We start from the raw sequence: 27,549 nt of genomic DNA, 5'->3' as shown, positions 1-27,549 counted from the left end.
CCAGCTTGCGAGCCGCGATTCGGACCTTTTGGGTTGTACAGTACATTGGGGAGTAGAAGAAAGTTTTTGGAAGTGCGGGGCATTTCTGTGGACCACTTTGCGGTCGCAGAACTGATCTGCTGCCACAGACTGAGGCAGAAATCTGGGCATATATTTAGACCATTATGCGATCCATTATGCGGCTGCATAATTATTTTATGGGCCGCATAACTCATCGCTGACCCGGCACAAAAAATTTTGGAGGGAGGTTTTGCGGCGCATTATGCGACCGCAGAATAGGTCTGCGGACCGCAGACCGTTCGCAAAGTGAGGCAGAAATGTCCAATTCCGGAGGACCATTATGCAATCCATTTTGTGGACTGCAGAAGCGTTATGCTGTCTCATGTACGACCGCAGATCTTCATCGGGGCTTTATTTTCTCTAATTTTTGACTCGACCCTATTTCGATATATTGAGGCAAAGGGTCACTTTTGAAGCAAAAATCTGTTATTTCTACAGAGAGAGATTACCATAGAGTGATAGGGGAAGTTCCTAAGCTTATTGATCATTAAATCTTGCTCCAAATTGAAGAATTCACAAGAAAATTTACTAGGTCTTCATCCTAGAGGTAAGACTCTACTCCCTAGCCCTTAATTTTGTTATTTTACTGAAAATAGATAATGAGAAAAGTGATTCTTGGGTGTGGGAGTTGTCCATTATGCATGCATATACTATCAAGGGTTGGGGGGAGAATATTGAGCTAAATTAGGTAGACTTTGGGTAGTGGGATGGAGGAATCCACCATAGGAGGACCTTGAAATCATAATACCCACCTAGTGTTTGATAAAATGCTCAAATGAGTTTGAACCATAAACTTTCTCCTAATTTGTGTTCAATTTTGCTATATTTCTAAATAGATCAAAAAGGCTAAGAATTTCGGAACATTGTAGTAATTTTAAAAGCTCAAGGCAAGGTATGTTGGCTAAACTCATCTCTTGGAATTGAACCCCGTTATATCCTTGTAATTCTCAAGTTGTTCATTATGAATTGATTATTCAGAATAAGTCTTGTGTTGAAAGATATATGTTCAATATGTATTCCGATGTTCTTGTTATGTTTTCTATTTGAAAATGTGCTTGAAGCATGGGTTGCATATCTAAATGTTATATCTTTAAGTCGTGATTCAAATGAAGGTTATTATGCCAAATTGTGTAAGAAATCTCAATGTGTTTCACATTCTTATTTGCTCAATATGTGGACTTAAAATTTTGAATAGAAATGCTTTGTTGTTGATGATCCGTTATAATGTTTGAAAGTGAAAGAGATGAATACGAAGTGTGAAATACGGCCAACGTGCCAAGAGTATATTTTGTTATGGCCATTGATGCCAATGAAACGAATAGTATATAAAAGATAATGAAACGAGTTGTCAACCCTTTAAATAAATAAAAACCATGGGAGTGTCATTAGTCACCGAGGAAGGGTAGGTTGAAATGACCTAACCCCGAAACTACACGTGCCGGTGTAGGAGCGAAGTGTGATTGTACCCCTTTATGGGGATGAGATTTATGTGATAAAAATATTCCCCTTTATTGGGATGAGATGATTGCTAGAAAAGGGTTATGTTGATCCACACGGCATTGTGGTGAGATGGCCTAGCCGGTCGGGTCGTGATCGAACGCCATGCTGCACACATGGTGGTGATTGTGCTTGAGATTACGAATAAAACTATGATTTAGACTGAAATAATGACTGTGATTGTGGTTGATGTCTTTGGGTGAGACGGCCTAGCCGATCGGGCCGTAATCGGACTCCGTGCTCAAGATTATTGTGGTATATCGGTGCTAAGATCTCCCAAACTTAAAATATAAAAATTTACTTGAAAACTTGTCTTGCTCCTAATTTGATATTTTGGTATTGTTTGAGGTTCACATTGATTTTATGACTGTCCATACTTGTGTTATCATTCGTTCTATTGAGAGGGTGTTTAGTCATTCATACTAGTACTATTCCATATATACTAACGTCTCTTTTGCCGTGGGTGCTGCATCTTTAATGGATGCAGGTGGTTTCGCAGCATGTGGTATTGATCATTGATAGCAATACACCCTCTTCTCAGCAGATTTGGTGAGCCCCACTTCATTCGGAGTCGTGTATATTTTGTCCCACGTGTATTATATTTTGAGGTATAGTCGAGGCCTTGTTGCCAGCGCTATCCTAATATTTTGTATTCGTAGACACAGTGTGGGATATATATATATATATATATATGGGTGTTGGAAAAGTCAAACTTGCCTTGTTGTATTTGAATCACTTGTGCACTTTAACTATAATTGTGTATGTATTTTTAGATTATAAAAATGAAGCGACTAATGGTAATGGAATTGGCATTGTTCACGAAATCCACTTAATGTTTAATTAATGGTATAAATGTATATATCTTCTCTTTATTCATGGGCGAGTTGGGTAGAAGGCATTGTAAAGGCTCGCTTGATCGGGTACCTTGGTTGAGCGTCGATCGCGCTCCCCAAGGTCAGGGCGTGACAGATGTGGACCCAAACTTTTTGACGAAATTTACGGGATCCGGTGACCTCTCAATATTACACATAGATCTGCCTCTAATTCTTATATAATAAAATTTATAGCAAATAGTACATATAAATTTACAAGGCTTACTACATTAAGCATATAAAGTTTGTCAAACACTACATCGTGTCCGATCCCCATGAAACTCCATTTAGTATGTTACAACTTACCAGTCCAACCCTTCGGGTTGCCTAGTTGGTTTGAAGGACGATCATCCATACGGATGACCTGGGATCAATTCTCCCCTCAATGCATTTTGGGTTGAGCTTGCCGCACAGAGCTTGCCTAGTACGGTTTTCATCCCATGTGTGATTTGCAGGATATTACACGTGCTCACCCGAAGGGCAAAGGCTATAACAAAGATTGTAGCGGCCGGCCGCGGATTTCCCCTCTTACCAAGAAAAAAAAAAAACTTACCAGTCCAAAATCAAAGTAATTAGATATATGGAAAAAAAAACTCTCGCTTAATACAAATCCAGAGAGGAAAATAACTAGACAAAAACACTCAAATGAAAACAAAAAGAACAAGACAAACAAAAAACAAAAATAAAAAAACAAAGAACTAAATTATACCCCTTCACTTTTTCCACAATTAACGTCTCTCTGAATTCTCATTATGTCCAGAAATCTTTGTCTCTCTAGAGCTGTCCAATTTGTCAAAACCAAACTCATTTGGTCCCCTTAACAAACAAGAACAATAATCATCAATCACCATTATTTATCAGCAGTGATAAAGACGTGGACGTTTATTTCCCAACAAATCCTGGCCCATATTCTGTGCCAAAAAATTGGCTTTGTCCATTACCACTTTTAATGCTCTTCTCAATTGCACTAACCCTTCTTCTCTGCAGCCATTTTCTAACATTTGTACCCACAAAATACACTTTATTCTGCCTCCTACTGTTGCCATTTCTGCCCTTATAATTTTCCCTTGTACTGTACTTAATGCCCTTCTTAAGTCCATCATAATTTCTGGCCTATCCTCACAACATATTGTTGCTTTTACTAATAATGTTCCAGAATCACTACTATTACAGTAACTTAGGTTTAGTTCATCTGATTCACTTGGAAACATGAATTTCTTCATTGTTGCTTGATCATTACTGCCCATGTAGTTCATGAAATCATCGGTGTCGTCGTCTTCGGAAATTGTTGCTCCTAGTTCTGATGTTGTCTTTTTAAGCTCCCTTACGCATCTTACTGCTTCTGCTAGTAAAGATGCCTTGTCTGTCTGCAAAATTTGCATGACCAAATGAATTAAGTTAGCTAGATAATTTTCTCATTTATTATTTTAGGGTTGATATGAAAAAAAAGTTTGTCAACGAGAGACTAACGTGGAATAGTGCCTTCTTGAGCAAGAAAATGTCTTTTTTACATGTCCATTGTGAAACTTATTTAGTTAGCTATATGTCTTTTTGGAGTAATAAAAGGGAAATCGAGAAAAAAATATAATTAATATCTTCTTGGTTCTAAAATGACATATATTTTGACCAAAATTATTTAGAGTCAAGTGACAAAAAAATGACAGAAGGAACTAATGATCTAACAACGTACATCAAACTAGATAGGATGGGAGCATATAACTTTTAGGAAAGGAAACAACTATATTAGTCAAAAACATCATAATGAAAAAGAACCTGAAATTATACCCTAAATTGCATTATAATGAAGCTCCACTAATCTATAAATTAACAATATATGAAACCTAGCTATCACATATTACCTGGTGGATAAAAGCAAAAAACAAAGTTCTATTAGGGCTTAGGGGCTTCATGATTATCGAACAGAACGTACAATATATTTCAAATTCAAACATATTAGAGTAAGATAGTATTAGCTACGTAGAGGTGGTAAAATCTAACCATTTTTAGTTTAGGTCAGAGGTGGTATCTAAGTCATGTGTTCGAGCCGCAAAAGCAGTTTTAGGTTGTCTACCTCACACCTTACTCCTACGGTTGCGGCTCTCGTCCGAATTCTACGTGAGTAGAGAATACTTACGGGACTGCTCCATTCTAAATGAATTGGATTATGACATGTTTGTTGACTTGACCAGACTCGACCATTTACCACCTTATTATATGGATCATAGTTGCAAAATAATGAGTCAAAGTTGCAAAAAAAAAACTTACTTTAATAGTATTAGGAAGGAGATTGCGAAGGGTAGCAAGATGGCCATTGATTCTTTTTCTTCTCCTTCTTTCAGCTTCACTGTGACTTTTATTAGCTGCAATTGCTTTAGCTTCAGCCATTGATCTTGGACTGATTACACTTGAACTTTCCACATTAAACATTTCAGGTGATGAATTTATAATTCCATGTAGAAAATTGTATGAATCTGAACAACCCCCTAATTCATAAAAGCTTGGAAATGAATCGTTTATCATTCTTTTTTTTTTTGCTTTCACAAGTCTATTTAGAAGCAAAAGAATGTAAGAAAAAGGAGGAATCTTGAAAAAAAGGGGACGAATATTTGATGATGATTTAAAAACCTGCTGATTAAGAGGTTTCTGAAAAAATGTTCTGAAGATTCTGTAACATATATTCTCACAAAATTTTGGTCAGAGAAGAGTTGATTTGATTGAAATTCGTATCTTTTAACTTTGAGTTGGGTATTACTAAATTTTGTGAATCTGGTAGTGTTATGAGCAAGTGAGAAACTGAGATAACTTTGCTTTTTTATAGTAGTGTGTGGAAGCATAAAGCCGGAATTGTAAAATGTTATATGCATGCTTTTTGACTCATTCAGAGTTTTGTTGATAAAATCGATTAAAGAACAGAAAAGGTAAAAATAAATATTCATTACGCAAATAATTATTTAACATATTCTATCTATTCCAATTTAGGTGACATAGTTTGAATCGGTATGAAGCTTAAAAAATAAATATTTTGAATCATATGGTTTAAATATACATATTATTTGTGTGCCTATAAAACTTTTAAAACTTGTAGGCTTAAACATGTTACAATAACAATAATGTAACTATAAAAAAAATTATTGAGGGTAAAATAAAAAATATAAAATAAATTATTTTTAAATATAAAAATATATCTGTTTAGAATGCACTAATAAGAAAATATTGTCACATAAACTAGAATGGATAGAGTATCTCTTTAGGGCCTCTAGCTAGGGTTTAGTGTTAGCCCTTGCCATTTCATTAATTGAATTTAATCTCGTTTTAAAGAAAATGTAAGGAAATTAATTAAACTGTTGTTTGAATTTCTTTTCTTTTCTTTCTTGATTACATAGTACAGTTTGACTGAATATAATTAACACCTAAACCAATACACACACATGTCCTAATTCTCAAGTTTCCTTTTGGGGGACTTTGGGCTTAGGTTTGAAGGAAACAGGTGGCGTTTGTTTGATGTTTTTCGAAATTTGAATTTGCAAATTCAGTTTAAGAGCTTTCGAAAAAAAAGGTATTTTTTCTATTAAAAAAATCTGGTGTCCGATATTAATATTGGAATTCCAACTCATCATATACATGCCGCATAAGCTCCATTAAATGGAAAGCGCTTCCCACCACGAAAAAAGATTGCTCATGTAGTAATAGTTTCTTTTACTACTTTTAATTAGTATTCCATCTAAAGATCATCCCGTTGGAACTAGATAGGGGGCGTATCTAGCTTTATAATATCGGTTTCATCTAAACTCAGTACTTTTGATGCGAAATATAATTTATGTGTAAATATTCATTAAAATTATAACAAATAGCAGATATGAACCCATAATTGATCGAAGACAAATAATAAAACTAATTGTTCATTATTGCAATTGCCTAGTGAAGTTTGACTAATTGGAATAGTAATGTTACCACTACCTATTGTAAGACATTATAACTTTTCCACAAACGAAAAATGAAATACAAAAGGGAGGTGAGTTTTGGGGAATCTTGAATAAAAGGAGTCAGCCTTTTGGTATAACAAAGTTTCTGTTTACTATTACTCATTTGATGGCTTATATCTTCCTTATTGTATACATGTTGAAGGTAATTGTGATTTAGTACACAAGACCTAAGTTCTTTTCCATGCCTTTACAATGAATTGGATTTTTATTTTCATTTGATTAAAAGAAAATTGTTAAACAGAAGTAAGCACTATCAAAGTAAGGCTCCAACAATTTGAGAAAAGATGCATCAGGAGTGATGTAGATTTTGGAAATCTTGAAAAGACTTGTAGTTTGGTTCACAAACTAGTTATATACAGATTATAAGGTAAGAATTATTTGTGTGGTAATTAATAATGAATAAGTTGTTATATAATGATTATAATGAGAAAATTATTATACATACACAAATTACTTATACTTCAAAAGAGTATTTTTGAATTTGAATAGTTAAATTCCCGCATTGTTAATACACATGTTATTATTTTATATTCTATCTCGCATAAAATAATATATAGATTATTTGATAACTTAATGCAAGTAATACATAATACATAATTATGCACCGGTCGATGATTATTTTTTCCTTATGTGCTCAATCAAGATACTTTATTATTTTATGCGAGATTTTATGTCAGGAATTAATTATTCAAGCTATTAACCAAACTATCCCCAAGATAAGGAAATGTCAAAGTTAATTAATTAGTCTAGGAAGAGGAAAGCAAGGAGGTAATTCTTTCATGTACACAAATTTTTCAGTCATTCCCCCTTGACCATCTATTCTATTATCTGACAATAATATAAGAGTACTTACGTCGCTTTCCACTTGTTTGATGGAAAATTCTTTATATGGGGGGGGGGGGGGGGGGTTAACACACTGATATTGTAAATGAATTTTCACGCTAGCAGATTATTTAAATAATAATTATAGTTAATCGTTCACAAAAAGTAAAATTAATAATTTGAATCACAAAATAAATGGCTTACTATAACATATTAATATGCACTACTGATTTTACATTATCAATAAATATAATTAAATAAATATTTTGTAGCAACATTAAAGTTATCTTTGTTGACATATAGTTCACGAATTCGAGCCATGGATAAGCAATTGATATTTGCATTGAGATAGGTTATCTACGTCACATCCATTTGGGGTGTTGTCCTTTCACACCCATCTGCGTGGGATACTTTATACGGTAAAAACTTACCTGCACCGGGTGTTTACATCCATCCAATAAATAAATAACACACGTCACATTATTTAACTACAAGTATTAGTATTTAACCATAGTTAATTATCATATATTTTCCATAATATTTTAAACAATAATATTAACAATACTTAATAGAGTCTTGCAAAGCTCCGGTCTGTAACATTAATGTATGACGGCATTAATTTCTTGTTCACTTTTTAGATGACGGTATTAATTTCTTGTTCACTTTTTATGTGCCATCACTGGCTATTACTAACACAAAATTTAATTTTTCTTCTACTAGAGTAACTATCATTATTTTTATAAATATTTTAACTTTGAAAGAAATATTAATCAATTTAAACTTAACAAAGAAGCAATTACCTTACCATAATCTCAGTGGAACACATCCGAAGTTTAACAAACGAAAAAACTTTACAAAATTGGACTTTGCTTTGCACAGTTATATGATTTCAGAATCAAGAACTGATGGTAACCCTGATTTTTTTAAAACTTATGTTAGTATGACCTAATTCTTTTTTTTATTTTATATTTATTTTAAATAAGACTCCTAAGTCCTAATAGACCTTATATTGCATTCCAGTGGTGAAGTTGGGAATTTCTCAAAGGGTGTTTAAATTTTAAAAAAAATAAAAAATATTTACGATAAAGGGTATTCAATATGTGTTATATACCTCTAAAACGTAATATTTTACTTATGTACACAGTGCAATTTTTCGACGAATGGTGGTCAGTTGACCACCCTTATAACCATGTGGCTTAGCCACTATTGTATTCTATGATTAACTTAACTATAGTAGGTGTAAACATCCGAATGTGAATAAGTTTTTACCTACTTTATTCACTGGGCTACTTTTTTTTAAATAAAAATATGTGGATAAGCATGAGAGCAGGAGTAGTTGAGGGTATTCGACAAAAAAGGGAGACAAAAAGGCAAGAAAAGTATGAGGTAGAATATTGTTTTTGGTTTCACAAAGATGTGCTTTTAAGCTTTGACAGAGAATGGAGGACGTTCTTATTCAAAAGCGCAATCATTTTCCGGCGCAGTTGATTACGGAGAATGCCAGAAGAATAACTTATGTCCTAGATTAGATGGAATTCTTACATTCTATCCTATTTTTAACTTATACATACTCTCGAGGTAAAAAAATAATTTGCCATATTTTCAAAGGACTTAAGTTCTTATAATATAAAAATATTTATCCGATTATGTTCCTTATTATAAAGTACTCCCTCCGATTTAAAATAAGTATTCACTTAGCCATTTGCACACCCTTTAAGAAAATTCCAACTCCTAGAAAAAAAAATAGGTAATTTGACTAAACTATCCCTAATTAAATTTTCATATTTAATAATATCATAGAAAATTAGAGTGATTTAAAAGACTTTTAAGAATATGTAAACAAGGAAAAATTTGAAAAAATAAGGTTAATTCTTTCTTGATTTGACAAGTGAACACTTATTTTTAACCAACAAAAAAAAAAAAAGGCTATGTGGACACTCTTTTTTAACAGGAGGGAATGTAACGAATTTGCTCTACTATGTAACAGTATATTGCTAGTGTAAAAATTAATAGTATCATGAGTTCATACAACTTAAATTCATTTTTAAAATGGCAAATTCACTCTTTATGGATGATTAATTGTAAATATCTTTTAGATAACTTGATAGTATGAAAAGATTTATATTGTCGGCGATAAACTCTTTGAAAGGGAGCTTAGATACCAAATAAACAACCTCTATAGAAATGTTAACTAAGACTGCGCACATAAAATCCAATACGATTCGGCTGGAACATATCCGAAACTTAATGTACCGGACTGGCTTCTTTAGGGTGATAAACACATTCTACCTCTTTTATTCTCTTCCTATTATTTGGTTTGGTTTTGGTTTGGGGTCCCAAGACACCCTTAAGAGAACCAAAGGTAAAAAAACAGCCTTTTATTCTGTCCATTCCACTGTCCCTCCACTCAAACCATAGGGACCCAAAAATATGAAAAAGAAAGAGACTCTGCAACTGTTAAAACCATACACAGTGTCTGTTTGACCTTTATATAGTTGAACACAAAATACAACAGCACTGGTCCGATTTATTAGAGCTATCATACCGTTGAAACATCGCTGTTTTTCTATAAGCTCTATCTGCTCTAAGGTTTATTTTAAGGATGTATTTAGTGCGAAAAAAATATTTTCCCAAAAATAACTTACTTTTGACAAATGAAAATTTAAAAAAAATACTAAAAGGAAAAAATTGACTTTCTTTGCTTAGGTTTTTCTCTGATAGTCTTTTTTGGTTTCTGAAAGACATTACCAAACACACCCTAATTTACTACCATTCATATTATTGATGGAGTACACGTGTTTTATTGTACTCCATTTCATATATGATAAGTACTTATTTAGTATTAAACGTGTATGGAGTTTAATTTTCCCTTTATCTTGAGCTATGATAACATATTCTTGATGGTGTAAAAATGTGTTATAATTGAAGTGAAAAAATAAAAATTATACGCGCCAAAATAAATAATAAGTTATACCAAATGAAAGCTTACGTACGTCAAGATCAAGTTTAAAATGTACCAAATTGGTTTATCCTGATTTGAAAATTTAACAGAAAATGTCTCTCCTAGTGAATGTGGCAATGATAATGACGAAGATTTCTCCGCAAGAACTTAATAAGTGGAGCGTATTGGTGTAAATTATACACAACTTTGACTACCACTTTTCTTCTCCTTTCAAACAAAGATAAATGACTGTATACATACATTGTGTATATAAACAAAGCTAAGGGGAAGGGCGTTCGGATGAACGATCTTCACCACATAATTACATTGTGTATATAAGTTTAACAATTTTTATGTATACTTCTGTCGCTCCCAAACGCACACGCAAGTATATGTGGTTGTACAAGTAATAAAATAATAAGTCGAGTGTCGAACCCACAGAGACTTGTATCAACTACCCACTAAAATCACCAAGATTGTTATTCGGTCAAGCCAAATTCGAGTTCAAGAATGTGGTTATACTAAACTATACTTCTAAGGAGTAACTAAATTATTAAGCAGTAAAATAGTTGTTGTGTATTCAGTAGAGATAAATATTCCAGGGTTGTGATCGATTCGCCAATCCTATTGTGTTCTAGTTAACTCTCCCTTTCATACAATTCACTCATGGTTGCTAATTAATCGATAATTGCTCTCATAACCTTCTCCCGAAGTACTACTCGCCTATTCAAAATAGATTAACTCCTATATTCCTATGGAATCAATCTATCAAGAACGCATTAAGATTACGATATTTAATTAAGTACGGTGATTAGGTATATTCCTATCATAACCACAAATCTCCCCCCCCCCCCCCCCAAGAGTTAAGATCATGCTCTCTTCAATTCTTCTCAAATCTAAACATGGCTTTCCCAAGCATAGCATAGATAGTAAATAGAACCTAACTGCTGGCCAGACGATTAAGCAATTAATCACATAATTGAAGAAACAACCATATATTAGTAAATTATAATCAAGGTTAAGTCAATGTTAAACAACAATATTCATGGCTAAATCACAACCCCAGAACTATGGGTTTTAGCCATTCATGATAATAGCAAATAATTTCACAAGTGTTGGATAATTGAAAATACTTAGAAAATAAGAAGAAAACTGAGATTTCTTCGCTCCCAGATGTTTCTCGTATGTATTCTCCTTTCAAAGTGTCGTCCCCCCTCTAAAAATAAGTTTAGTCTTGCTTTTATACGTGTTGGGTAGGTCTAGGGCTGAAATAACCTTGTCCCGGACAAAGTTGGACAGAATTCACGCCACTAGTGCCCAGCCCAGCGCTAGGCGTTGTCCCTGGCGCTGGTAATTGAAGCTTACTGTCTCTGGCGCCACAGGTAGTGCCAGGAAATTCCCTTTTTCTTGTTTTTTCGTCTGTTTTGGCTCTAATCTCGCACCTTTCGTCCCCAATCGCTCCCGGATCATTCCTACACATAAAACACCTCAAATTAATATAAATCAACACATTTTACATCCTAAATCCACGAAACAAAAGTAAAACATGAGGCGATATACATATAAATATATATATACTTTAAGCTAAATATCAACACCCCACACTTATATATATATATATATACTTTAAGCCAAACATCAACACCCCACACTTAGACTCTTGCTCGTCCTCGAGCAATGGGACTATCAAATAACCCCCCAACTCAGCGCTCAGCGCTATGCCTGGCGCTGGGGGGTCTTGCGCATTCTGCTTGTAGCGCCCCAGGCAGCGCTAGGCGCTGGCCTAGGCGCTGTTTTCGATAAAAAAAAATTATAACATCCCGATCCCCCGAGCCTTTTATATACCCAATTTACATGTCCTACGTCATTTTACTAATAATTTCTATGCCTACAAAGAAAATGCAACTCTACTCTACTCTAACTAAAAAATTTAAGAAGTTAAACTATGAAAGCAATAAAAATTGGGTTGCCTCCCTACAAGCACGTGATTTAACGTCGTGGCACGACGCAGGACCTTACTTACTCGTTAGCGAGTACAACTTTGGTCTTCTCACGATCAATTATTCCTCCCCAATAATGCTTGACTCTTTGTTCATTCACCATAAATTTTCTTTCACCATTTAAAGCTCGCAACTCAATTGCACCATAAGGAGTGACTCTTACCACCTCAAAAGGGCCTGACCATCTCGATTTTAACTTCCCAAGAAATAGCCTTAGTCTAGAATTGAACAATAATACATGTTGACCTGGCTCGAAGTGACGTGGCTTGATACGTTTGTCATGCCATCTTTTAGTCTTCTCTTTATATAGCTTAGCATTTTCATAAGAGTGCAGCCTGAACCCATCTAATTCATTCAACTGCATGAGTCTTTTCTCACCCGCAGCGTCAAGGTCCATATTCAACTTTTTAATGGCCCAGTATGTTTTGTGTTCAAGTTCAACAGGCAAGTGACATGCCTTTCCATAAACAAGCTTATATGGCGATGCCCCAATTGGCGTTTTGTATGCAGTTCTATATGCCCACAAGGCATCATCTAACTTTATAGCCCAATCCTTCCTATTCACACTCACCGTCTTCTCTAAAATTTACTTTATTTCTCTGTTCGACACCTCAGCTTATCCACTCGTTTGAGGATGATACGTTGTCGCAACTCTATGGCGGACCCCATATTTAGTTAGAAGGTTATTCAACAATCAATTGCAAAAATGCATCCCTTCATCACTTATCAATGCACGTGGAGTCCCAAACCTCGAAAATATTTTATTTTTCACAAACGCAGCTACCACCATGGCATCATTTGTTGGCAATGCGATCGCCTCTACCCATTTTGATACGTAGTCAACTGCTAGCAAAATGTATTTATTTCCTCTGGACAATGGGAATGGTCCCATAAAATCTATCCCTCATACATCAAAAATCTTATCCTCCAGGATGTTATTCAAAGGCATCTCATGCCTCCTAGTGATTGTTCCTGTTCTCTGACATTGGTCACTCTTCTTAACAAATGCATGGGCATCCTTGAATAAAGTTGGCCAAAAGAAACCGGATTGTAATACCTTTGCAGTTGTTCTATCTCCTCCATGATGGCCCCCATAAGGTGATGCATGACAATCATACAATATTTCTGCCTCCTTTTCTGGAATGCATCTCGTCATCAACTGATCAGCACATTGCTTGTACAAATATGGCTCATCCCAATAGTAGAAGTTCACATCATGTAAAAACTTCTTTCTCGCTTCATATTCAATTTCAGGAGGAAGTACCCCACTCACAAGATAATTCACATAGTCTACATACCATGGGGGAGGGTCTTGGGTGATAGCAAAAAGTTGCTCATCGGAAAATACTTCTTTAATTTAGCCACCCCTCCTCCACGTGGTCATGATTTTCTAGCCGTGATTAGATGGTCAACTACTTGGTTCTCTGTTCCCTTTCGATCTCGTATTTCTACATCAAATTCCTGCAATAACAAAATCCAGCGCATCAATCTAGCCTTGGATTCTTTTTTTATAAATAGATACCTAATTGCTACATGATCGATATGGACTATGACTTTTGTTCCCACCAAGTATGCCTGAAATTTCTCAAAGGCCCACACAACGGCTAACAACTCCTTTTCAGTGGTGGTATAATTCAGTTGTGCATCATCAAGAGTCTTACTCGCATAGTAGATGGAATAAAACACCTTGTCTTTCCTCTGGCCTAGCACTACCCCAACAGCATGGTCACTCGCATCACACATAAGGTAAAATGGTAAGGACTAATCTGGTGCCACAATAATGGGAGCAACCACCAACTTCTTTTTGATTTCTTAAAATGCTTTAAGGCAGGCTTCATCAAAATTGAAAGTTACATCTTTTTCAAGCAACTTGCACAAAGGAGTAGTAATTTTAGAAAAATCTTTAATAAAACGCTGATAGAATCCCGCGTGTCCCAAGAAACTCCGGACACTATTCACAGAAATAGGTGGAGGTAATTTTTCAACCGCCTCCACTTTCTCCTTATCAACTTCAATGTCGCTCTTAGAAACTCTGTGACCCAAAACGATGCCTTCCTGCACCATAAAGTGACACTTCTCCCAATTCAATACCAGATTTGTTTCTTCACAACGGGCTAACACCTTGCTCAAATTCTTCAAACAATCATCATAAGAAGACCCAAAGACTGAAAAATCATCCATTAAAACTTCCACAAATATTTCCACCATATCGGTAAAAATAGCCATCATGCATCTCTGGAAAGTAGCTGGTGCATTACAAAGACCAAACGGCATTCGCTTGAAGGCGAAAGTGCCATAAGGACAAGTAAAAGTGGTCTTCTCCTGATCCTCTGGGCATATGACAATCTGATTGTATCCCAAATAACCATCAAGGAAGCAATAATATTCATGCCCTCCTAATCTGTCCAACATTTGGTCAATGAATGGAAGTGGAAAATGGTCCTTGCGGGTTACTTTGTTGAGCCTTCTATAATCAATGCAGACTCTCCACCCTGTCACAGTGCGAGTAGGAATTAGCTCATTTTTATCATTCTCAATTACAGTCATCCCCATCTTTTTGGGCACACATTGAACCGGGCTTACCCAGTTGCTATCAAAAATAGGAAAGATGATACATGCATCGAGCAACTTGATTACTTGCTTCTTCATGACTTCTTTCATAATGAGATTTAACCTCCTTTGCTGCTCAACACTAGGGCGGTGTCCATATTCCAAGAAGATTTTATGCATGCAAAACGATGGACTGATTCCCTTAATGTCAGCAATTGTCCACCCAATATCCTTTTTATGCTCGCGAAGGACTCTGAGCAATTTTTCTTCTTGTATGTTATCAAGCTGGATAAGATAATCACGGGCAATGTCTCAGAGTTCCCCAAATAAGCATAGCGCAGATGCGCTGGTAAGGGCTTAAGTTCTAGATTTGGAGCTTCTTCAATAGATGGCTTAGGAGGGGTCAGAGTGACAGGCTTGTCCAACTCCTCAAATTTTCCAAACCCATGGACATAACTGCAGGGCATATCAAGTACTTGCTCAATTTCTCTCATCATTTCATCTTCACTGTCTTCTTCATCCCCAATCAAAGCTCGTTCAAGAGGATCTATAGGGCTCATTTAAGGCACTAATGATGTAGCATCACTTTCCACCACAGAAATCATGGATAGCTCTTCATAGTGGGCTGGCAATCTGAGTTCTTTATATACATTGAATACCTCCACTTGATCGCCTACTCTTATCGTCATCTTTCCTTCGTAAATATCAATAATAGCTCGAACCGTGGCTAAAAATGGATGCCCCAAAATAAATGGGACTTCCTGATTAGGCTCATAGTCCAAGATAATGAAATCAACAGGGAATATGAAAGAACCCACTTGAATTAACACATCTTCAATCACTCCTTCAGGATAAGCAAGGAAGCGATCAGCCAACGGTAAGATTACCGTTGTTGGGCGTGGCTCATCCAACCCCAACTGTCTGAATACAGATAGCGGCATCAAATTGATACTCGCTCCAAGATCACATAAAGCTCGCCCGAATGCATGCTTACCAATGAGATTTGGATAGTGAGACTACCCGGATCCTTCAATTTCTGAGGTAGATTGCTTTGAATTCTTGAGCTACATTCTTCAGTGAGTGCCATAGTCTCGAACTCAGTCAACCTCCTTTTATTTGCCACTATGTCCTTGATGTATTTTGCATATTTGGGCACTTCTTGCAAGATGTCTACCAAAGGAATATTAATTTGCACCTGCTTCAAACTATCAAGAAACTTTTTATATGCGGCATTATCCTTCACTTTCTGCAATCTTTGAGGGAAAGGATGTGGTGGCCTCGCAACCAATGGTGGAGGTTTCTTAGCCACCGCCTCTTCAGCTGGCTTCTTAGATTCCTTTGATTTTTCTGATTCTGACTCTATAGTGGCTGCCCTCTTATAAAAAGTCACATGTTTTCTCTTTTTCGACTGGACTTCTTCTAATTGTCTCCCATTCCTCAATGAAACGACATTAATGGATGCCTTAGGATTAGCTTCAGTGCCACTTAGAAGAGCTCCAACTGGTCTAGTATTTTGGGCACTGGCAAGTTGTCCCACTTGGCGCTCCAAATTTCTCATTGATGTGGCTTGGGGTTGCTGATCAGCCATTAATTTCTTCATCATTTCCTCAAGGTGACTTGTTGAGTTTGCATGTTGTTCAGCCTGAGGTGGTCTTTATTATTATTGAGGTGCTTGTGGTCAGTATTGATTTTGAGCACCTTGATTTCCACCCCAAGAGAAGTTTGGGTGGTTCCTCCAGTTGGGATTGTAAGTGTACCCATATTGGTTTGTCTGGCCCCTATTCGCATTACCCACAAAGCAGACAGATGCTGGATTAACTGGGCATAAGTCGCTCGTGTGACTTTCTCCATATACTTCACAAAACACTTGAACCCGTTGCACTAGTTGAGCTTGTTGCTTGTTAATAACCATGGTCATCTGATTGACTTGGTTGGTCAGTGTAGAAATTTGTGCTGATAATGCCGAGATGACATCTAACTCGAGAACCCCTAACGATTTTTGCACCGTGTGTCTGCCCATTTCTCCTTGCCAATCCGGATTGCTTTTCGAGAATTTGTTCAATAATGCATATATCTCGTCAAAGCTTTTCTCCAACACTTGACCTCCAGCTGCAGCATCTACCACAATTTTTATTTCAGGATGTAGCCCTTCTATGAAAGTGTGAGCTAACACTTCGTTTGTCTGATTGTGATGAGGACAGTCTCTGAGTAGCCCCTTGAACCTCTCTCAAACTGAGTATAAAGACTCTCCTACTTTTTGTTTGAATGCAACTATCTCACTTATGATCTTTGCAGTTTTGCATGAAGGGAAGAACCTTGCCAGAAATTTTCTTGCCAAATCATTTTATGATGTAATAGAATTAGCTGGTTCTGCCTTCAGCCATCGCTTTGCTTCGCCCAACAGAGAAAATGGAAAAAGTGTGAGCCTCACATAGTCTGGAGTGACCCCGTTAGTGATATAACTATCACTAATCTCCAAGAAGTTCAAGATATGTTGTGGTGGATACTCATGTGGAAGACCCATAAACTGCCCATTCGCATGAAGTAGATGGATCATGCTTTGTTTCAGCTCAAAGTGCCTAGTGATTCTGGGCTTCACTCTGTAGGTGACATTCGCAATGTTGGGCATTGCCACCTCCTGAACAGCCATATGTTCCTCAGCCATGTTCACAGGAAATTGGACAAGTGCCTGAATATTATCTGTGTCCTTTGCTTCCCTCAACCTCCTATGAAATGTTCTCTCAGGTTCGAGGTCAAAGCCTTGAAGTCGGTCCTAGCTTCTGACCGTGCGCATTCAATCAAAGTTCCTGAGGTCAGAGCAACAATCAAGTAATGTTAGACCTGACAAAATTAACAATGAAAGCAAAAACTAGAAAGTAGTCAATATTCAAGTCCCCGACAATAGCGCCAAAAACTTGTCGCTCCCAAACGCACACACAAGTATACGCGATCGTACAAGTAATAAAATAATAAGTCGAGTGTCGAACCCACAGAGACTTGTATCAACTACCCACTAAAATCACTAAGATTGTTATTCAGGCAAGCCAAATTCGAGTTCAAGAATGTGGTTATACTAAACTATACTTCTAAGGAGTAACTAAATTATCAAGCAGTAAAATAGTTGTTGTGTATTCATTAGAGATAAATATTCCAGGGTTGTGATCGATTCACCAATCCTATTGTGTTCTAGTTAACTCTCACTTTCATATAATTCACTCATGGTTGCTAATTAATCGATAATTGCCCTCATAGCCTTCTCCCGAAGTACTACTCGCCTATTCAAAATAGATTAACGCCTATATTCCTATGAAATCAATCTATCAAGAACGCATTAAGATTATGATATTTAATTAAGCACGGTGACTAGGTATATTCCTATCCTAACCACAAATTCCCCCCCAAGAGTTAAGATCATGCTCTTTTCAATTCTTCTCTAATCTAAACATGGCTTTCCCAAGCATAGCATAGATAGTAAATAGAACCTAACTGTTGGCCAAACAATTAAGCAATTAATCACAGAATTAAAGAAATAATCATATATTAGTGAATTATAATCAAGGTTAAGTCAATGTTAAACAACAATATTCATGGCTAAATCACAACCCCAGAACTATAGTTTTTAGTCACTCATGATAATAGCAAATAATTTCACAAGTGTTGGATAATTGAAAATACTAAGAAAAGATGAAGAAAACTGAGATCTCTTCGCTCCCGGATGTTTCTCGTGTGTATTCTCCCTTCAAAGTGTCGTCCCCCCTCTAAAAATAAGTTTAGTCTTGCTTTTATACGTGTTGGGTAGGTCTAGGGCCGAAATAACCTTGTCCCGGGCAAAGTTGGACAGAATTCACGCCACCAGCGCCCAGCCCAGCGCTAGGCGCTGTCCCTGGCACTTGTAATTGAAGCTTACTGTCTCTGGCGCCACAGGTAGCGCCAGGCGCTGGCTGTGGCGCTGGAAATTTCCTTTTTGTTTTTGTTTTTTCGTCTGTTTTGGCTCTAATCTCGCACCTTTCGCCCCCAATTGCTCCCGAATCATTCCTACACATAAAAACACCTCAAATTAATATAAATCAACATATTTTACATCTTAAATCCACTAAATAAAAGTAAAACATGAGGCGATATACATATAAATATATATACTTTAAGCCAAACATCAACTTCATGGTTAGATGTTGAATAATCTTAGCTTATTTGCACGTTTATTTATTTTTTGTAATCTCTTTAGTAAAAATTCCACTTTGACCGTTAACATATGAATAAGGTATTTATAATCATGCATAAGTAGTTTACTTTTTCCACGTTGTATGCAATATGACATGAAATGCGAAATAATGAACATAAGAACATACTAATTTCAACCAAGCACAGCTGGATGGTCACGTAATGCTAGTTAACCAGAGAACATTACATTTCACCTTTATCCAACAGTCAATGTCAAATGTTTCCAACAAATGGATTCATTTTCAACGTAAAAGTTGAAACTTAAAATTATATATAAAGCTCGAGATGGAGGAAAAGATAATATGAAAAGAAAAACAAAAAGAGCAATATTAATTTCAAGTAAACTTACAAGCTAAGAAATTTTTTTCTTTATAATCTTTTTATCTTTGGTGCAATTAAAGAAACTAAACGGGGTTGCTATAGAGAATGGAGATTAGGTTTATGGCTCATTAAAATATTCTCTTAGTAAAATAATGACTCTTTTCACAGGAGATTAACAAAGTGGCATGAAAGAATTAGGTTATTATCTTCTCTACTTTTTTCTCTTTGGAAAAATTTAATTGTGTAAATAATTTAATTTTTAATAAAGTGCATCACGTAGGGGGAAATGCATGGTAAAAGCTATGAGTTTGGCCGAATCATCAGTACTGGTCAAATCATATATATATATTGAGAAATTTACTAAATATATATAAATATTAAATTTTAAATTTAATAACTCAGATAACCAGTGAGTTATGCAATATCTTGAACTCATAAAATCTAAATGTTATATTCACCTCCGAGTCATCAAGAGCAATATATAATAAGATTTGATTGATGTGGGAAATGGATAAACATAAATGGGAGGAGAAAGTGGAAGTTTTATCTTAGAATCAAGATGGTGTGAATATGTACTCATAATATTGTGTAACAAAAGGTATTTCACACTGTTTGTTCGTGTCCCCGTGAGAGGCTTGACCAGAGAAATGATGAAACAACCATAACACGTTTAGAAAGCTGAGAAAACGAAAGGTGTAAAGCAAAGACAAACGCAGAATTAATATGGAAAGTCTAAGAAAAGGAATTGCTTTTTTTTTTCAAAAGTGTTAATATAACTTTGATTTATATATGTGTTCATCATTCTTCTAATCAGAAGTCAAACATGTTGAAATAAGATAAAGTTGTGATTCTTGCTCAAGATAATGGGAGAGTACACATGCTAGTAGCCGTTTGACCAAGCTTCTTTAAAGTCAAAAACATTTTTTTTATATAAAATTTTTTTTTTTTCGAAGTTAAAGTTTTGGCCAACCTTTTTAAAAGAAAAAAAAGTGATTTTGAGTAGAAACAGAAAAAAGTAATTTCTCTCCAAAAGCACTTTGAGAAAAATACACTTAGAAGCAGTTTTTAAAAGCTTGGTCAAACATTAATTGTTGCTCAGAAGTGTTTTTCAAATTAATTAACTAAACACAAATTGCTTCTCACCAAAAGTACTTTTAAGAAAAGTACTTATCAAAATAAACTAATTTTTATATCTTGGCCAAACAGGCTATAAGCCCGGCCTGAGCTTAAGAATATATAGTACAAAAAAGAAAAAATAACGGAATCTTTACATAAATAGCCTGCCAAATTTACTTTTTTATTTTTCTAGTCAGTATGCATAGATTATATATGATTATACACGTATTACACATTCGTCAACTATTTTTTATTTAAATGATTGAATGAACGGCTATTTAAACTAATTCTTCACAAAAAAGATACAGTCGTACGTAATATGTACAACCTTGACGCAACCCAAATAGTTAAAACATTGTTTGTCCATTAGATAACAAACAACTCCAAACAAATAGGAAGCGGCTATAGCCTATATGAATCTTCAATGTCCATTAGTCCATATTTTATGTAACAAATAGACAAACTCCTTACTATATCTATATGAACTAGAACTCAATTACAAATTTTGATAACAATTCAACCCTCAAACTATTGAATTACAGTGAGAAATTGCAGGGATTAAAGTAACTATGGATAGATAGAAGAAGGGGATGAGAAGGTTAGACTCAGAGAAAGGGAGACGAGGAGAAGCAGACACTTTTTTCAACAATATGCATAATCCCCAAAATAACCGACCATTGTCCCCTTTTAACAAACACTTCCTTGCGCCTTGCGAGACAACTCAACCTGGATCCCAAATCAACTTGGCCTTATTGCTTGTTCTCGGCCCAATAGTTCTTCTCAGCCCAATAGCTACTTGTGTGACATTGGGTTGGGCCTGATTCATAACAATAATGATCTCATCTAAGGGTGGCAAGTGAGCCGGTCACGGGCCTAAACGGGCAAAGTGGTCCGGTCCAAACCGTCCCGGTCCCGGGCTGGTCCCAAATGAAACAGGCCAAACGGTCCCGGGCTAAACGGTCTATTTGTAGGGACCGGCCAGGGACCGTTTGATCCCGGGCTAAACGGTCCCGGCCCGCGGGCTAAATGGGCTAAGTGGGCCCAACGAATTTTTGTTTATAAAAAAATAGACATTAGAGACAAAAGGATGTTAAAAATAATATCTAAGGCAATGCCTTATAAATTTATTATAGAATTGTGACCTAAATTTTTAAATATATTTTAATTCAAATTTAAAGTCTAAAGACAAAAATATTGTAAAGAGATATTCAAAGCAATGCCTTGTAATTTTATTATAGCATTAAAAAATATGGCAATATCTTTTTTAGTCTTCATCCCCCTATGAAATGAGCACAACAAGGTGCTAATACCACCATTGAGAAGAAAAAGAAACTAATCAACATGTGCCAAAATATAAGTTACATAATACATACTAATTTTTGTTCATACAAGTTACATGGTATCTCTTACAAACTTTATAAATCTATCAAGGTCCGGAGGAATTTTCGTTGGTGGTAGCGGAAAAGTAGCTTGGTCATCACCACTTCCGGGCGAAGCAACATCCTCCGCAAGTTCAGCTAGCATTTCTTCGTAAGCTTCGTCTTCATCTGGTTGTGATTCAACAAGTCCAAAATTTCTTCTTTCCGACCGGATCCAATCTCTGAAAAGTACTGATTTTTCCAAGCTCCCCTCATAGATGCTCTATAATCACCGAGTTGAAGTCTTGCTTGACTGAAAGCGCTCTCTAATGCCACTGTTGAAGCTTGAATAGTTAAAATATCTCGGGCCATCCTTGAAAGAACCGGAAAGTATTTTTCTTTGTCCTTCCACCATTCCAAAAGATTAAAGAAGCTGTCGGGATTCACTTCCTCAATTCCCTGCGACAAATAAACTTCAAACTCATTTAGTTGTGAAAAATTACTACTACTAGAACCTTGAGAACCCCTAAATCCCGCCCAAGCACTAAGTGCTCTTACTCCCACTGTTTTTTTAGATGATTGAGAATCAGAAGAAGAATGAGTTGGAACATTTGGTCTAGCATGATTTAATGCAACTTGATAAGTATTAAAAATAGTTTGAGCATTTATTCTAATTGTGGCTATTGCTTCCGGAAGTTGAGATAATTCCTCATCTTCAAGTGCTAAACCATTATAAACAGTTTCATACCAAAAATTAGGACCTCCTAGTTTCATACAAGGATTTAACAAAGCAGAAACACCATAAATAGGGGGAATAGGGAAAAAAATATTTTTTAAACTTTTTTCTCATAGAATCAATAGCAAGTTTATAAATTTTTTCACCCTCTGAAAAATGAGCAACAAATTTGCAAGTTCTGCAATATAAACTAAACAGTTAGAAATAGTAGGATAATATTGCCTAGAAAATTCATTTGTAGCAATATGAAATTTTTCTAAAAAATGTACAAGTATTTTAACATTAGCCCAATCCCTATTTGTAAGGTGCTCATCATCATCACTTACATGTGCATTAAATGTTGAGTTTATGGGGTTTCTATATTCATATGCAACAACCAAACTTTCATACATGTAATTCCATCTAGTTGGACAAGGTTTAGGAACTTTTCTTTCTCTTAGGCCAAATTCATCGCATCTTTTAAAATATTCTCTAAGTCTACTTCTACGGTTTGAATAAAAAAGCTAGCTAAGAGCCATTTTAACCTTTTCAATTTCAATATTTAAAATTCTCATACCATCACCCACAATTAAATAGTAAATATGACAAATACATCTAACATAAAAATGTCACTAAATCCAAGATTTAGCGTTGTGGTAAGCAAGGCTATAGCATTTGTGTTACTAGTAGCATTATCCATTGAAATTGACATTATTTTATCACTAATGCAAAAATATCTACAAATATCTGTAACTGTGCTAGCAATAAACTGCCATGTGTGACGTGAATTAATTATTCTATAAGAAATAATGCGCTTTTGTATTATCCAATCCTCATCAATCCAATGACTGGTAACAGTAAGATAATCATAGTCGTTACCACTTCTACCAATATCAGTTGTAATAGCAACACGACAATTTATATGAGTAAATAAATAGCACAAATATTGTTCATATTCATGTTTATATTTATAAATATCACTCTTTACGGTTGTGCGAGGAAAATCTTTATAAGTAGGATTAAAACAAATTCTAATATAATGCACAAAGTTAGGGTCAGAAGGAAAACTATAGGGTAAACACATAACAGTTACCATTTTTGCCAATTCTTTTCGATCTTTTTTTGGATCATAATATAAAATACCACCGGTAACAGTATTAATTCCCGGTTGAAATTGATTTGAACCGGTACTAGGGTCAACCTGACTAGGAGTAGGTAGACTTTTCCCCTCGGCCAAAGCTTTCAGACAAAAATATTTCACTCTATCTTGAGGGTGTTTCAATATGTGTCTAGCCAAAGTTCCCGTCCCCCCACTCCCCTCCCCCCGCGATCCAAAATATTTAAAAACTAACTTCGTGTCACAAGTTTTACACTTAGCCTTATTTTCTGGAATTAGTTGAGTAAAAAATGGCCAAACGGGAGATGCTTCCGTCCGTTTGCTAGGTTGTCTAGAAAAAGTAGGGGTAGTAACATGAGTATCAGATGGGGCATCATTTGAATTAGCAGGGTTATCACTAGTTGGGTTAACATCAGGAGCAAGACTAGTTGGTGTATCATCATCCGGTTGAATTTCATCAAAATCTATTTTCTCGCCATCATTTTCATCAATAGTTGGATTAGAATAAAGAGCATTCATTAAGTCATGGTCTAATTGTTCACCAGCTCTAATATTATGGCAAAATTGACTTTCAGTAAATTGTAATAAATTATTATCGCTATCAAGAATAGCAGGTGTAGGACGGATATGGAGTTTGGTTCGGGGAGCCCGGGGCAATGGAGGAGGAACAGATTGAGCACTAGATTCCTCACTCTTGTATTTTCCCTTATTTTTACCAAAATATTTTTTTAAGGAAGCCATCTTAATTAATAAAGTAATAGAAAATAAATAAAACAAACAAAACTATAATATTAAAACTTAAGAGTTGAAGCGAGTTTACCGAATTGACGAACAACTTGTTGAAAATTGATTATCATTGAAGACTTCAATTCACCAACTTCACAATTGTTTCACGAATTGCAACAATAAAGTAAGCAATAGTAGCAATTATAGAAGAAAATTAGAGAGAGATTGTGATAGATTGATGATTTTGTAAGAAAAATAAAAGAATGAAGGGGTACTTATAGTTGAAAATAGGGAAAAAGTATAATTATAAAAAGTTTGGGATTAAAACAAAGTTGGGGGGAGGGGGGAGGTTAAATGGCTATTTTATAAATAGCCAACGGCTATTTTTGACAGCACAACGGCTATATTTAAAAGACAAAAATTATTTTTTTTAAAATATAGTCGTTGGGACCGTTAGGACCGTTTGGCGAAGGGACCGGTCCGGTCCTGGACCAGTCCCGGTCCCTGACGGGCCAAATGATCTCGAGCCTGGCGGGCCCCAAGCATAGGACCGGCCCACTAGACCGGCCCAAGCCCACTAAAACTGGCCCAAACGGTCCTGCCCGTTTGGCTCACGGTCCCGAGCCTGGACCGGCCCACTTGCCATCCTTAATCTCATCTAACTTCATAGATGTAAAAAATTAAGGCAATATATTAATTTATAAGGGTGCTCAAAAATCATATACATGTACAAAACAACATTATTTGAATCTATATATGCAATATAGTTTTTTTTGGTGAAAGATGTTTAACTGACTATATCCTTCACTTTATGTGGCTACATCAATGAGGGCTTTTGCATCTATACCCGATTTTGGGGTCACAATTGAACTTATACCCACTTTGCAAAAAAACTTGCAAGCTTACTCACTTTATGATCAACTTTAGACTTATCGGGTCTAAAGTTAAAAAAAAAATAGTCTGAAGTGAAATTTTTTTAATTTAGATGCACTTAAGGCCAAATAGGTCTGAAGTGCAACCAACGATTTCATGCACTTAAAGCCAATAAGTCTGAAGTGAAAAATTATACTTCAGATGCACATAAGGCCAAAAGGTCTGAAGTGTAACAAACGTTTTCATACACTTAAGGCCAATATATCTGAAGTAAAAAATTGCACTTCACATGCACTTAAGGCCAAATAGGTCTGAAGTGTAACCACTGATTTCATGCACTTAAGGCCAATAAGTCTGAAGTGAAAAATTGCACTTCAGATGCAGTTAAGGCTAAAAGGTCTGAAGTGCAACAAACGTTTTCCTACACTTAAGGCCAATAAGTCTGAAGTGAAAAATTGTACTTCAGATGCACTTAAGGCCAAAAGATCAGAAGTGCAACCAACGTTTTCATGCACTTAAGGCCAAATAGGCTTGAAGTAGAAATTGCCCTGAAATAAAAATTTATTCTTCAAATTTTAACAATCCAATATACGATTTAATACCTAAATCTACTTCAAATGAGCTCAAATTTAAAACACAACCTCCAAATATCATCAAGAACAAACCTCAATTATCAACTTGTCAAAACAACAATAAATCTAACAAACCTATTTTGCAATTACGAAAAAGAAGAAGAATAAACCCTAAGCAATAGTAAAAAATAAAGCGCCACAACATCTCACTACTGTAAAATATCATAAACTACCTTAAAATATGTTCACAAATACCATATAAAACCACTGCCACCCGAAAAAGAAGAAAAAGAGGGAAAAGGCCTGAAGTTGTTTAAAAAGTGGATACAAGTTAAAAAAAAATTTAAAATGTGGGTATAAGTTAAATGGGAACGACTAAATAGGGCGCCAGTGAAATTATTATACGCCAATGACTGTATCGGATATTTAATGGAGAATCATGTTAATTTGCTTGGGCCGGCCTGTGCATCCTTCAAAGAAAAAGAGATTTTTACATGCTTGCTCCCTTTTTAAAAAAACTATTCTCATAAATGATAGTAGGCTTTGTTTATTCCCAAAATAACACATTTTTTTTTACCTTTTTAGCACTTTCACGTTGATAACTCCATTGACTAAGGGATCACTCTACATTAATACACTTTTTACTACATTTCCTTTTCCCTCACTCTTCCATCATTTTTTTTTCTCTCCAATAAATAACACTTACCCAAATATATCAAAGATTCTGAAAGAAGAATATCTCAAAAATTATTCCCTCTGCACAATGAGAATTTTAGTATTTTTTTTCTTTTTTGAGTTTTAAACTTTTTTCTGTTTTATTTTAACTCAAAATATATCTTTAATATATTTCAAGTATATTATATTGTAATAATTTACAACGTAAATATCCCATCAATATGTCATATATATTTTTTATATGTATTTATACCACATATATAACTTATATATATACATCATAATACATTATTATATTGATGTTATTCAAAGTATATTGCTAGCATATACCTTACATAAATTTAATCTAAAATATTAACATGCCAGTAATATGTATATAGAAGAAAAAAATATGTCACATATATTGTTTATATACGGATAATTTATACAAATATGCATGTTATATTAGTGCAAAATATAAATAGCATATTAATAATATCTATTTAAATATAAATAAGTGTATAAATAACATATGCATATATACATGGTTTTTCCTAAAATAAAATACATGATTTATAATATACCACAAACATACATTATTATTATTTTCACGAAATATATGTATTTTATTTCATTGAAATATACAGATATATAATTTTGCTAGGATTAAGTTGAATAAAAAGTTCCATGTATAAAAAGGAAAACAATTGTTATGGAATGGATCGATGATATATATTTAAATATAAATATGTATATAAACAACATATGCATATATATATATTTTCCTAAAAATACATGATTTATAATGTATATATACCACAAACATACATTATATTTTTTTCATGAAATATATGTATTTTATTTCATCAGAATATAAAGATGTATAATTTTGCTACAATACATTATATAAAAAAGTCCATGTATGAAAAGGAAAAAACCGGTTATGGAATGGAGTGGCTTCTAATGAAAACATAAAACATGTTATGGAATGGAGAGAGAAAATAGAGAAAGATATTAAATACTAGGACTGCCTTTTTAAACAGCTTGATTCTTGCTGATTTGAATTGAATTAAATATGATATATGTATAAATATTTTACTCTCATATTTGTTAATCATTAATTAATACTAATCTTTTGTGTTATATTTTTA

The 27,549-nt window shown here is 34.9% G+C and overlaps 2 protein-coding genes across 2 annotated transcripts; both read right to left on the bottom strand.

Moving 5' to 3' along the window:
* Nucleotides 1-3,116: 3,116 nt before the first annotated feature.
* On the bottom strand, nucleotides 3,117-5,230 carry LOC104099987 (transcription factor bHLH30-like). The gene is made up of 2 exons (XM_033657060.2): nucleotides 4,695-5,230; nucleotides 3,117-3,796 (listed from the first exon to the last, which is right to left on the bottom strand). Exons 1-2 carry the CDS (start codon nucleotides 4,947-4,949, stop codon nucleotides 3,287-3,289), a joined length of 765 nt encoding a protein of 254 aa, XP_033512951.1. The 5' UTR covers nucleotides 4,950-5,230; the 3' UTR covers nucleotides 3,117-3,286.
* A 10,055-nt stretch (nucleotides 5,231-15,285) lies between these two features.
* Nucleotides 15,286-16,313, bottom strand: LOC104099988 (uncharacterized). Its single transcript, XM_009607140.1, has 2 exons — nucleotides 15,720-16,313; nucleotides 15,286-15,642 (listed from the first exon to the last, which is right to left on the bottom strand). Exons 1-2 carry the CDS (start codon nucleotides 16,311-16,313, stop codon nucleotides 15,286-15,288), a joined length of 951 nt encoding a protein of 316 aa, XP_009605435.1.
* Between the last annotated feature and the right edge of the window lie 11,236 nt (nucleotides 16,314-27,549).

Source organism: Nicotiana tomentosiformis, chromosome 4, assembly GCF_000390325.3.
Source record: "Nicotiana tomentosiformis chromosome 4, ASM39032v3, whole genome shotgun sequence".
In the NCBI taxonomy this organism is placed as follows: Eukaryota; Viridiplantae; Streptophyta; class Magnoliopsida; order Solanales; family Solanaceae; genus Nicotiana; species Nicotiana tomentosiformis.
Note: the sequence above shows the minus strand (reverse complement) of the source record. Positions and strands in the feature narration are given on the sequence as shown.